The sequence below is a fragment of the Artemia sp. Qi Xiang Cuo genome, chromosome 3 (genome assembly GCF_049724085.1).
Source record: "Artemia sp. Qi Xiang Cuo chromosome 3, ASM4972408v1, whole genome shotgun sequence".
NCBI lineage: Eukaryota > Metazoa > Arthropoda > Branchiopoda > Anostraca > Artemiidae > Artemia > Artemia sp. Qi Xiang Cuo.
The window spans coordinates 1835034-1847176 of NC_142796.1; the positions used below are offsets into that span (position 1 = coordinate 1835034).

A 12143-nucleotide genomic window follows, 5' to 3' on the forward strand; every position below is an offset into this window, starting at 1 on the left:
TTAACAATGTTATTCGAAGCCAATTTGATCAAGTCCATTTTAAATACAATTAATAATGAGTTTCCTCCTTACTCAAGTACATAAGACACCAAGTCTTATGTACTTGTACATAAGCACATACTCAAGTACACCAAGCAAGTCTACGAATTTTCTTTTGCACCATCTTGCAGCGTCGAAATAAAATTACATTTTTGGTTACTGTAATACAATAGGACCAGCAATAAATTAAAAAACCAATTTTTTAAATTGGCAAAATCAGCTTATTTAGTTTAATCAAAACAAATCCAAATCAAATAATTAAAATTTAAAAACAAATTATTTAAGATCCACCTCAATCAGTTATAAAATTTTGCCAAAATAAAAGCAGTTTTTGCTTTTTGTCGTAAATTCAAAGTTTTGATGCACATTTTTATACATTAAATTGGAAAAAAAGCTTTGTATAAGATGCAAAGAGGGAATATTAAATGTACAAGGAGGAGCAATCACCTTATATGAATTGTTAGACCTAAAAAAAGATCAAGTAACTATGAAAATTATAAAATAAAAACTAAATCAAAAATTAAAAATAAAAAGGAAAATTACGGCAAACATAAATTCGCTATTGCAGCAAACCCCACCAGACCAGACAGTGGTATTTTTCTTTTACAGACAACTAGACATATTTCAAATTTGCTAAGCCAATTGATTTGTTTACGCGTATGAAGGACGTGGATTTAAAAGGAAGAAAACAGTGGCAGTATTGAGGTTTTTTCTGTTCGTTTTGAGTTTTTAATTTGGCTAATTGTCTCAGGAAATTTTTTTTTTTTTAATTAGAAACTAAAACTAACAAAAAACTAACTAAAAAAAACTAACTAAAAAAACTAACTAAAATATATAATATACAATCACTCACTTATACAATTGCCAGCTACCTTCATAAAACCAGAACAGTAACTGGCTTATAAATTTAAAATAACAAATGAACTAGATTATATTACTAATTTCTTTTTTCTCTCTATGCTGAAGACCCCTTGTTGTATAGGGGGGAAATATTCGTTTGATTTTCTTTTCTCTTTGTTTTGTCATGTCTGGCCAGTTCGGCTTTAGATCTTTTATCCTAATCTGCATTCATTATCCTCCTTTTGAGAACAGCTTAGTATACAGTTTGTGGTAATATTCGAACAAGTCTGAAAATTTCAGATACAGCCATCAACTAAATTCATTGTTGTGCGGTAATTAATTTGGATATGCTGTGGTAAATCCATTCAATATGTTCTGAGAATCTAAAAGGCTTGATGAGGAATACTTTCGGGACAATTGATATGTTTCCTCTAACAAAGGCTAAGCATGCCTGATTCCTCTCAGCCCCAACCTTAATGTTTACCATTAGTTGGCACATTAGCCCCTCTGCTGCCTTTCCACTGGAATGGTAATCACGAAGAGCGATTGGTCCTTGACAGGTTCAAGGTTCAAGGTTTTATTATTAATACCATATTTACACAACATATTAAATTCCCGACAGAGAGAAAACTTGACAGAGTCGGGAACAAAAAACACTTCATTTCAATTCAATTTATTCGAATAAAAACATAACACAAACATTAATAACAATAAAGATCCTAGAAGATAACTTGTTAAGGACCAAGAGAAAAAAAAAATATTAAAGTAACACTGAAAGAGAGAAAAAAAAATAGAAGAATAAAACATGGCTAATTAGACCAAATTTGTTAAAAATGGAAATATTAAATTATACCATCAAGTTTTGTTACATTTTTATACAACTTGCAGAAACTTGTGGCTAGTTCAACACTGGAGGGAATTTTGTTCCATTGAATAATAGATTTGTAAATGGGAGATTGCTGGGCAGCACTAGAAACGCATTTAGGAATTTTAAAGGCTCTATTGGATGAACGGAGACAATGGGCTTCCGAATTATCAATATTATAATAGGTTAGGAGTTGAGGTGGAAGATTATTGTGGAAAGCAGAGTAAGCAAGCGATAAATTTAGTTTTTGTATGATTTGATCAAGTGGAGCTATGCCAAAATCTGAATACAAATCACGAGTTGGATATAGACGGGGAAGCCGAAAAACTGCTTTAATGGCGCGGTTTTGGGCAAATTTGAGTTTTTTAATGAAGGACCGTTTTGTATTTCCCAAACTGATCCGCAATAAGAAAGGTAAGGAAAAATAAAGGAATAATAGAGGGTAACTAGGATGTCAGGAGGAAGAAAATAATTCACACGGTTAATCATAGCTACTTGTCTCAAAATTACTGCTGTGATGTAAGAAATATGATTAGAGAAGGACAAGCATGAGTCAATAAATACACCAAGAAACTTGGCAACCTCCACTTGTGGGAGGATGTCGGAGGAGTACCTGAGACCAAGAGCAGGTTGAATAACGTCTTTGTTGTAGGGGGTTCTGAATAACACTATTTGACTTTTTTTGCTATTAATGGTCATGTTATCCGTAAGGCACCACGCCTGGACTCTGTTCAGAAGGACTTGGGCAGAGGTTACTGCCAATGGTAGATTGGTGCCAGTGATGAAGAAGTTGCTGTCATCAGCAAATAATACAGGATACACTGAAGGGCCCAGGTCTATAACAAGATCATTGATATACAGGAGAAATAAAATAGGGCCTAGAACGGAGCCTTGCGGGACACCCCTCCGAACAGGTAAGGGCTGAGAGGATACTCCACCCAGGCTCACACTCTGTACCCTTCCAGATAGATAATAATCAAACCAAGAGAGGGGAACACCACTAATACCGTAACTATTTAATTTACTTATTAAAATACTATGATTGCCCGTGTCAGAGGACTTAGAGAGATACAAAAATAACCCCACTACAGTTTTTTAAGATTAAGTTGTGAGAATATGAACTCTGTGGCGTCAATTAGGGCATGAGAAGTTGAAAATTTCGACCGAAAACCAGATTGGCGAGAAAAAATCAAAGAAACGGAGCGCTGACTGCCAAAAAGAAAGGGAGATAGACGTCTGAAGATGATTCTCTCGAGCACTTTGGATATATAAGGAAGAATTGAGATTGGACGATAATTACCTATCTCAGTTGGATCGCCCTTTTTAAGAACTGGAATAACAATGGCTGACTTTAGTAAATCAGGGAAAACTCCGTGGGTTAAAGATAGGTTGGCAATATGCTTGATGGGCTCGTAAACAAAAGGAGATATGGTCTTCAGGAGCTTATTACTTAATCAAAGACAGTCAGGAGTAAAACTATTAGTGAGAGAACCGATGATTTGAAGTACCTCATTGCTATCAGTTGGGCAGAAAAACATGGATCTAAAATTGAAGCAAGGGAATACAGCCTGTGAGGAGGAGCGGAAGTCAGTATGAGGAACATTCAAAAAATAATTATTAAATGCATCAGGTGCATGTAAAGGGTCAATTAATCTACCATTTGTGTCTTTAAGGCGAATAGGTATAGACTTTGATTTTCTATTTTTTGAAAGTATATCATTAATGGTGGACCATATCTTTTTCAGATTTCCTTTGCAATTGAGAATTTTTGTATAATAATAATTTTTCTTCGCTTCACGGATGAGTTTAGTGTATAAGTTTTTATAATGTTTATAATTAGATAGGTCAATATCACTACGGGTCTTACAGGCTAACTTATATAATTTGTTTTTACGATAAATTTTACGATTATGTGTTTTACTTAACACATAAATTTAAATTAATAGTACCTCTACTAATATTCCACATATTTAAATCAAAAGAAATTTCTTTACTTTTTTATTACAAATTACCCTCAAAAATAAAATAAAAAATACCAAAAAAGATTAATAAGTAATTAAAATTACTTATTAATTTAAATCTCATAAAATCACCGAAATCTCATAAAATCATGAGATTTCGGGCGGGAAAGGCCGGGTCCAGAGCCCCCCCCCCCCTGCGTACGTTCCAGAGAGGAAGAGTATGCGTAGCGGTGTTGGCCTCAGGCAGCTGGGTTCAGCAATGAGTTGTTACTATGAGTAGTATGAGTTTAGAATCTGTCAAAATCCCTCCTCCCTTTGCTTGGGTTGTGGGACAGAACAACGATTTTTCCTTGGCTATATCAAGTAAAAAAGAAACGAAAATCACAAATAGTTGCCATTTTCACTTAGTGGATACTGGAAAAAATATCCACATAATATCTAAAGCAAAGGACTGCAGATACATACCCCCTAACCTCTCCTGAACCCAAAACTGTAAACCCTTTGTTCAGATTACTGTGTTTTCTTAAGTGAATTAAGAATTTGATTTTAATTTGCTATTGCACTACTGTAAACTATATTAGTCGTTTTTTTTAAGTTTGCAAAACTGCTTGCAGTCGTAAAAAATATTTAGGGGGATAGGCCCAAAGACCTCCATGCCTACGGGCCTGGCGCTAAGAACATGTAAAATTAGTTACTTAATAAAACATATTGACAAGGAATTGGTCTTGAAGCATCTAGGGCTCGTTCCTGGATGACATATAACAAATCGAAACAGTAGATATGCCTCATTAATTGAGATAGTCTTGCATCCACTTGGCAGAAGTATAAAGGCCGTATCCAGGGGAGGGATTAGGAGGTTTGACCCCCCCCCCCGAAATGTTTGTCCGACCTGTAAAAACATAGCAAAAATGCATATAAACAAACTTGTGATCCGTTTTTCAAAGTTTTTTAAAATGGCTCATAAGTTAACATGGTATTCACGTGATGGTAAGACAGCTAACCTTATTGATTATGTTATGGTAAACCAAAGACTGGCAGGATCAATACAAGATACTAGGGTATATAGTTATTGATGCTAAAAGTAAAGATCACCATCTAGTAGTGTCTAGGGTTAATTTAAAGCTGAAATATCGGAAGGGTAACTACCTCCCGGGAAGTTTTGATGTTGGTAGACTCCAGGATGATAATTTGAGAGAAACTATCCAGGAACAGCTGAATACTAAACTTGAGAGTTTAAAATATAATAATGCGGAAGATGGTTGGAATAATTTGAGAAAAATAATTTGTGAAGTTGCTGAAGGTGTCTTAGGGACGAAAGCTAGAACTACTGCTAAGAATATTAGTGAAAAAGCTTTATGTTTAATAGAAAGGAGAAAGGACTTGTACAAGAATTATCTGAGCGATAGATCATATGAAAACAAAAGGAATGTAAAGAAAGTAGAGAAAGCATTAAAGTATTAATTAAGGAGTTGAGAAATGGAGGCCATGGATAAAATTGCCGAGGATCTGGAAGATGCAGCTAGACGGCATAATAGTAAAATATTGTACTGGCATGTTAATAAATTGAGAGGGATTAGTCAATCCGGACTTGGCCCAGTTAAAACAGAAATGGGGCCACAATTAGCGATAAGGAAAGAACTAAAGAGAAATGGGCCGAACATTTTGAGAATTTGCTTAACTGAAATAGAGTTGCAGGAAAAGATATAGAGGAAAACGAAAAAGTTTTTGATACCTAGTATGTGAAGGAAGATTTGTTTTGCGAGGAAGAATTAATGACAGAACTGAGAGGATTAAAAAATAAAAAGGCCCCAGGTGCTGACATGGTTGTAACTGAGTCTATTAAATACAATGGCTTTGAGGTTAGAAAAAATTTACTGAAGAATATGAATATGATTTTTGAAAATAGGGAACTACTTAACGATTTTAGGAAAACCTTAATTAAGCCACTTTATAAGAAAGGTGATGGAATTGAGTGTGGTAATTATCGAGGCATTAGTCTGGTCTCTGTAGGTAGTAAATTACTTAGTAATATGATACTTTTTAGACTGAGAGATGCCGTAGACAAAGTTGTGAGAGAAGAACAGTGCGGTTTTAGAAAAAGTAGAGAATGTGTCGACCAAATTTTCACTCTTAGGCTAATAATTGAGAAGTGCCTGAGTTTTAAAACACCTTTGGTCCTTGGTTTTATAGATTATGAGCAAGCGTTCGATTCTGTTGACAGAAGAGCTTTAGTGAAGGTTTTATCCTTGTATGGCATACCAGACAAATACATTAAAGTGATTAGTGCTATGTACGAGAATAAAACTGCTGTGGTTAAGGTATGAAGTGAGGTTAGCAACTGGTTTTGTATTAAATCAGGAGTGAAGCAGGGTTGTGTTTTATTCCCCTTTATACGGATTATTTTGATGGACTTTGTCTTAAGGAGCAGAGGAAGGCAATGGGAGACCACGTAATCAAATCGGAAGGAAAACGGCTCCTGGACTTAGATTATGGTGATGATTTAAGCATCCTAGATGAAAGTGTGAGCAAAATGAATGGCGTTTTAAAGACTTTGCAAGTTCAGGGTGCTAGAACAGGTTTGAAAATTAATTTTAAGAAGACTAAGTGACTAAGGCTTGGAATAAGCGAAGATAAAAAGCTTACGCTGGGTAACGAAAAGATAGATCAGGTGGGTAGCTTCAATTACCTTGGTAGTATTATTGGTAAAGATGATGGGAGCAGTGAAGATGTTAAAAGTAGAATAGCAAAGGCTCAGGGTGATTCTTCACAGGTAAAAAAAGTTCCGAAGAATAAGAAGATAAGTCTGCAAACCAAGATTTAAATATTAGAAGCTACACTGGTGACAGTAGTCAAATATGGTTCTGAAGCATGGGCGCTCCGAATACCGGATGAAGATTTGCTAGATGTTTTCCAGAGAAATTGCTTAAGGATTGTTCTGGGTACCCGGCTGACTGACCGTATTTCAAACAATATGCTAAACAAAAAATTTGGTTCAATACCGGTCTATATGGCTATAATGAAAAAAAGGTTGAGGTGGCTAGGGCACATTGTGCAGATGAAGGATGACAGATTGTTCTTTTTGGCCAACCGTCTATAGCTAAACGGAAAGCAGGTCGTCCTCGTCTGGGGTGGGAGGACGTCATAAAGAAAGATTTAAAGGAAATGAGAACTTCGTGGGCGGATGTGAAAAGAGAGGCTTTGAATAGATTGGGATGGACAAGGAGCGTGCGTAGTTGTGTTTGCCTCAGGCGGCTTGGTGCTGCGGTGAGTTGTTAGTAGTAGTAGTAGTAGTAGTAGTAATAAGTAAAAAAAAAAAAAAATGAAACCATAATTAACTCACCTTTCCAGACTCCTCAACTCAGCAAAATAACCAAATTTCCAAATTTTATTACCTTATATTCAACTCATCAACAGGGGAAAAGGGACCAACTCCCCCAAAACACGCCATACAAAAAGGCGTAAAGATGTATTTACAATTAAATACACATACGTATACCAATATACACAAACATATATGTACACATATATATAATTATTAACTAATTACATCTTCATCAGGCATTCTTTAATTTTATTTTTTAGTGTTGATAGGGGAAGAGATAGATTACAATTTTACCAAACTTATTCCATACTGTAACTAAACTTTTTAATAGAACAAAAGAGGTAAAAGGAAAAAAACAATAAATAAAAAGAATTAGTATCAACTACTAGTATCGTGTTGAACTTCCTAGTGCTTTGTTCTTTATTAGCTCGTTTTTGTTTTTTTTCCCTTTTTTTTGCGGTTAAAACATTGAAAAAAGGAAAACGACAAAAATTCAGACCTAGGTTCTTATTAGTTTGTCGATTGTGATGAATTAGTGTGAAGATAAACATTGGTAACTTTGTTCATTCAATAGAAGTTATGAAACATATTTTCTGATGAATAGGGACTTGTGTTTCATCACTCTAAACTAAGGATTTCTTGAATCATCAACAATTAGTAAAACCAGCCAATAAGAGCTTGACGCATTTTGTTTGGGTAAATAATATGTCCCTGATTTTAAGCCCCCTCATCTCTCATGGCACCTTTGCCTCTCCTCAGACGAAAACTGAGATAGTGTTTCTGAGTGATTTATTCCATTTGTGTTGGTGGGACGGGATCTGTGGGTTCTTCTGTAAATCTGCTGAACAAAATTAAACCAAGGCATCCTTCGTCCAAAGTTGACCCTACACCACATTTTTTTTCTTCCATAGAAAGTCCTCTGATATCCCTTCCCATCGGCCATCGAAATTCATATATTTAGGATGTTTTTGGGAGAATTCTCAGATCGAATGTGTTTAAAGGAAACGTGAAAACCCAAAAGAAAGCAAGTTTTAGGGACTTTTTAAATTCAGGTATTTTTATTCATTTGAGTTTATCTTCGATAATTTCTTCCTCTCCCTGTGGGAACTTGTGATCACAAACGTAGATACTATTTTTTGGGGTGGGGGGGGGGGGTATTTTTCGTACTGGGAATTAAGCTGACCTAAATTAACTTTTTAGTGAAATTTTGGTAGAATCAGTAAAATCATGGGACATCTTATGGATCGGAATTTTTATGAGTTTTTGAAGTAACTACTGCTTTTAGGTTCACAGCAGGGCGAATTTCACAGCTGAAGAAGTCTTAGTGGCCCGTTGGTCATTGACAAATGGAGCAAAGGGAGCAGCTCCTGCTGAAGTATATGATGATGGAGATGGAGAGTTCCTTGTCGTTGAAAATGAACGAAGCCAAACCACGACCGTGAGTTGGAATTTTTAGCTGACCTAAAAGGGACGTATTTCATTTGTACCTTCATGTGAATTTTCTCTCCCTCAAAATCAGACCGAGGGATCATCCATGTTTTTTTTATCTTCCATAAAAAAATTCTCTCATGTCCCCTCTCCTCCCCTATCTAAGTTCATATATTTAGCATGGTTTTGTGGAGAAGCAAATATCTGATGGCCATTTAGGAATCACTTACTCAATATAAAAAGTAAAACAAAAGAAATCAACAGATGAAGGAAAGAAAAACGCAGTGTGACATCGGGTGAAGGCTCTGCACTGTCTACTTTACTGTTTTCCTATGTTTTTAGCCTTATGCTCTATGACAATATGGAGTAACAAATGCGGTGCTATAAAAAAAATAGCATCATCGTGTTCCCTTTTCAAATATATTTTAAATCTCATAGTATAACTTATCAAGATATTTTTTCTGTCAAATTTTGGCCCTTGTTTCCTTTTTTTAATTTTAAGTCTGTTGCTGTTAGCGCTACAGTCAGTAATGTCTTTTAAGATACAGCTTCTTTTGTGTAGGCTATCTACACTGCTTGCTTTGTTCTGTCCAATTTCAAAGTCTTATGCTATGAAAACTTGACCTATCTGATAAAGCAATGTCCACCTGCAACAATAAATAGCAATCAATAAATAAATTTATTTAAAATATATTTCTCCGTTCTTGTGAATGGCCTGATGCCTCATGCTTCTTTGGTAAAATGAGTTTCCGCATTTTCGACTCGATGAAATCGAGTCAAAAAGGACAAAAACTGTAGGTTCCAGAAGCGAGGGCTACTGTCCCCTAGAGGATATTAGATTGCTCCTGAGGGCAATGATATTCCTTAGGGAGTCATATCATCAGATCATATATAGAAGATATAAATTCTATTTCTGATTTTGGAAAACGTAAATTATTAAAGAAGGGGTAGCAAGTAAATTTGGTATAGAAAAAAATATAAACGCTGGGCAGGGATGCCAACTAGCGGGAGAGGGGATTAATTACCCCTTGATTTTGAAAATACCTTTTTCAGCGTTACTATTAAAAAAATAGTAAAAGAATAAAAATGCAATGGTGATATCAAAAACAATGAAAAACATATAAGACTGAAACTAAAGTCCCTGATGTTACGAGAATTTTAATTTTTAAGCTCGAGTGGATAACCTTAGAAATTCTTAGATAAGATATATTCTTAGGATAGGATAATTTTTAGAAGATTCTTAGTGCGTTAAGTAGCTTAATAATCCCCTTATAACGTAGCTTAATAAATCCCCTTAATAATCTGCTTAATCCTCTTGTAGTTCTTGATCCCTGTATCGGTAAGTTCTGACTAAAAATGGTGAATTTTAACAGGCGGAAGATCCAAGACACGTCGCCTTGCGGATACAATTGAAAGCGGACTCCGAATTTTTCCTAGAAAATTTCTCCAAGGAATGAGTCCTTTTAATTCCCATTTCAAAGAGAATAAAATCTATTTGTACAATTTTCCAGTGCATAAGTGTGAAACTTTTACTTTTTAGTCAAAAAGTTTAAACTTTTTGGTAAAATTAAATTTATCAAAATATTACCAATTAACCAATTAAATTTACCATATACTGTACATCTTGAGTACAGAATATGCGAGGAAACGTATTTTTTTTGAAGTTGAGAAGAAAACCCAAGATACGTTTAAAATCCAGGTAAATTTTATTTACCTATCAGATAAAATTATTCGTTCCTCAGAATCATTTCTATTTCACTGAAAACGCTTTCAAGTCTCGATATTTGTTTTCTATTCAAACTTTCTGATTGCGGGAATTTTTTTATATAACGAGAGAAAGGGGAGGTTTGATGATATTACATATAGAAATTGATGATATATAAAAATTTGATGACATCTAAAAATGTTGCAATATACAATAGATCCTTATAATGAAGCAACAAAACGTGTTTCAATGTCCTCTGTTTATTCCTTTGATGTCCTAATCTTTCAATATCTAACAAATTTCTTCTAGAAGATTACTCCTCCAATCGAGAATGTTCTAAAAAAGCTGGAGAAGAAAACGGGTCTGTCAGTTACGATAGAAGAACTGATACTTACTGAAAGGAAGAAACAGGCAAAGCGAAAAGTGAGAATATCTTGAAAACGCCAATATATTCCTAGGTATGGAATGTCTTTGAATTAAAGGACTTCAGGAATTAGAAGTTGTTGCATTTACAAACTGAATTTTCTTATGAGAAAAATTATACTGTTTGATATGAAATCCGTTTTTGGTATTCTTTATTAGAGTTCATGTGAATATATTTTTTTAAGATAATATCCATATTTCTACTGTTTTGTGTTCTGAGAGAAAAGTTGACGGATTAATTAATCCAATATTTATAGAGTTGCAAAAAAAGGAAGGAAAATATATTATTTGGTCTGCAACAACATAGAAGTAGGTTATTTTGTGAATTGATTTTTTTTATGAAGAAAAATCAATTATTTTATGAAATTATAAGAACGGGTAGGGAAATGTATATCCTCTCTGTCGTCTTCATTTCTTCACTCTGACTATCGTTGTACCTCATTCTATTCCTTGAAGGAACAGATAAAATTCTTATTATTTGAAAATTTGCACTGTAAAAAGTTTTACCGAATCTAGTCGATCAAATAAAATAAAATATCAGCCCACAACAGCGGTTCATAGGAGATTTATCTCTATTTTCCTGCTGGAGAAGAAAGCTGGAGAAGAAAACGGGTCTGTCAGTTACAATAGAAGAACTGATACTTATTGAAAGGAAGAAAGCGAAAAGTGAGAATATCTGATTACTGACTTGCCATAGGTTTTATGCAGCCCAACAGATTGTTGACTAATTAAAAGACAATGCTGGCAGTTGCAAATGATACTCTAGTTTGTTTATTTGCTACGCTTGTTCGTGGCAATCATGTCGTTTTAAATTTGGCTGCATTATTCACTGTAATTTCTATTCATTTTCCAATTCGTCGCCTCATCTAGTCCTTTTGGCTCGCTTTAAGCCACTGTCACACTAGGTTGTTTGACAATTGCTGGAAGTATTGCCAGTAAGCATCCTTGTCTGATCCAAGACCAGCGGCTGCGGGCTAGTGTTTGCTAGCCGCAATCAGAATTTCAAAAATCTTAACTTTTTGGCGCTGCCTACTCTCCATTGGTTGTCACGTAATCTCCTCGCTAGCGCTAGCCAGTGAATGTAAACCCCCTAATAGCTCACAAGCGCCTGGTGATTAAGATGATTCTAGTTGGTTTTATTCCGTGTTATTTAGTTTCGTTATTCTGTAGTTTCTACTTCTGTTTGTGAAATTACCCTTACCTATGCGACGCTTCGTGTGTAGACTGCCTTAACGGAAATGCCAAAGACGCAGCTTATGGTGAGTTATTGCCAAGACTTGAAGGGGGGTGGGGACTAAATTAAAGTTTCGCCTTATGGAAGAAAAAATATAAAAAGTCTACGTACTTCATAAAGAAATAAGTTTACAAAAAAAAGAGAAAAAGAGAGTGGCGAGGGCGTAGATGACGCCTACAAGCCTAGACTGGTTCTCGGCAGTCTGAATGTTCTAGAACAGTTGTATTTTGGTTGTGACTCATCATCCAGAGCTGTTTCTAGGGTTGGAGGTGCCCGGGGAAAAAATTACAGCGCCACCTTCCGTCTATAGTATAAGCAAAAAGAGC

At 35.2% G+C, this 12143-nt stretch overlaps 1 protein-coding gene across 2 annotated transcripts in view; it reads left to right on the plus strand.

Annotated features, from left to right (window-relative positions):
* The window catches only part of LOC148953644 (uncharacterized), a 107392-nt gene extending 96664 nt beyond the window's left edge, over positions 1-10728 (plus strand). Inside the window, exons 10-11 of one of the 2 annotated variants that reach the window (XM_089087290.1) lie at positions 8313-8465; positions 10470-10728. In XM_089087290.1, the coding sequence (XP_088943416.1) occupies positions 8313-8465; positions 10470-10598 (282 nt within the window). In that variant the 3' untranslated portion in view covers positions 10599-10728. The remainder of the gene's footprint in view (positions 1-8312; positions 8466-10469) is intronic. The other variant, XM_089087291.1, reaches the window with a different exon arrangement.
* The last annotated feature ends 1415 nt before the right edge of the window (positions 10729-12143 follow it).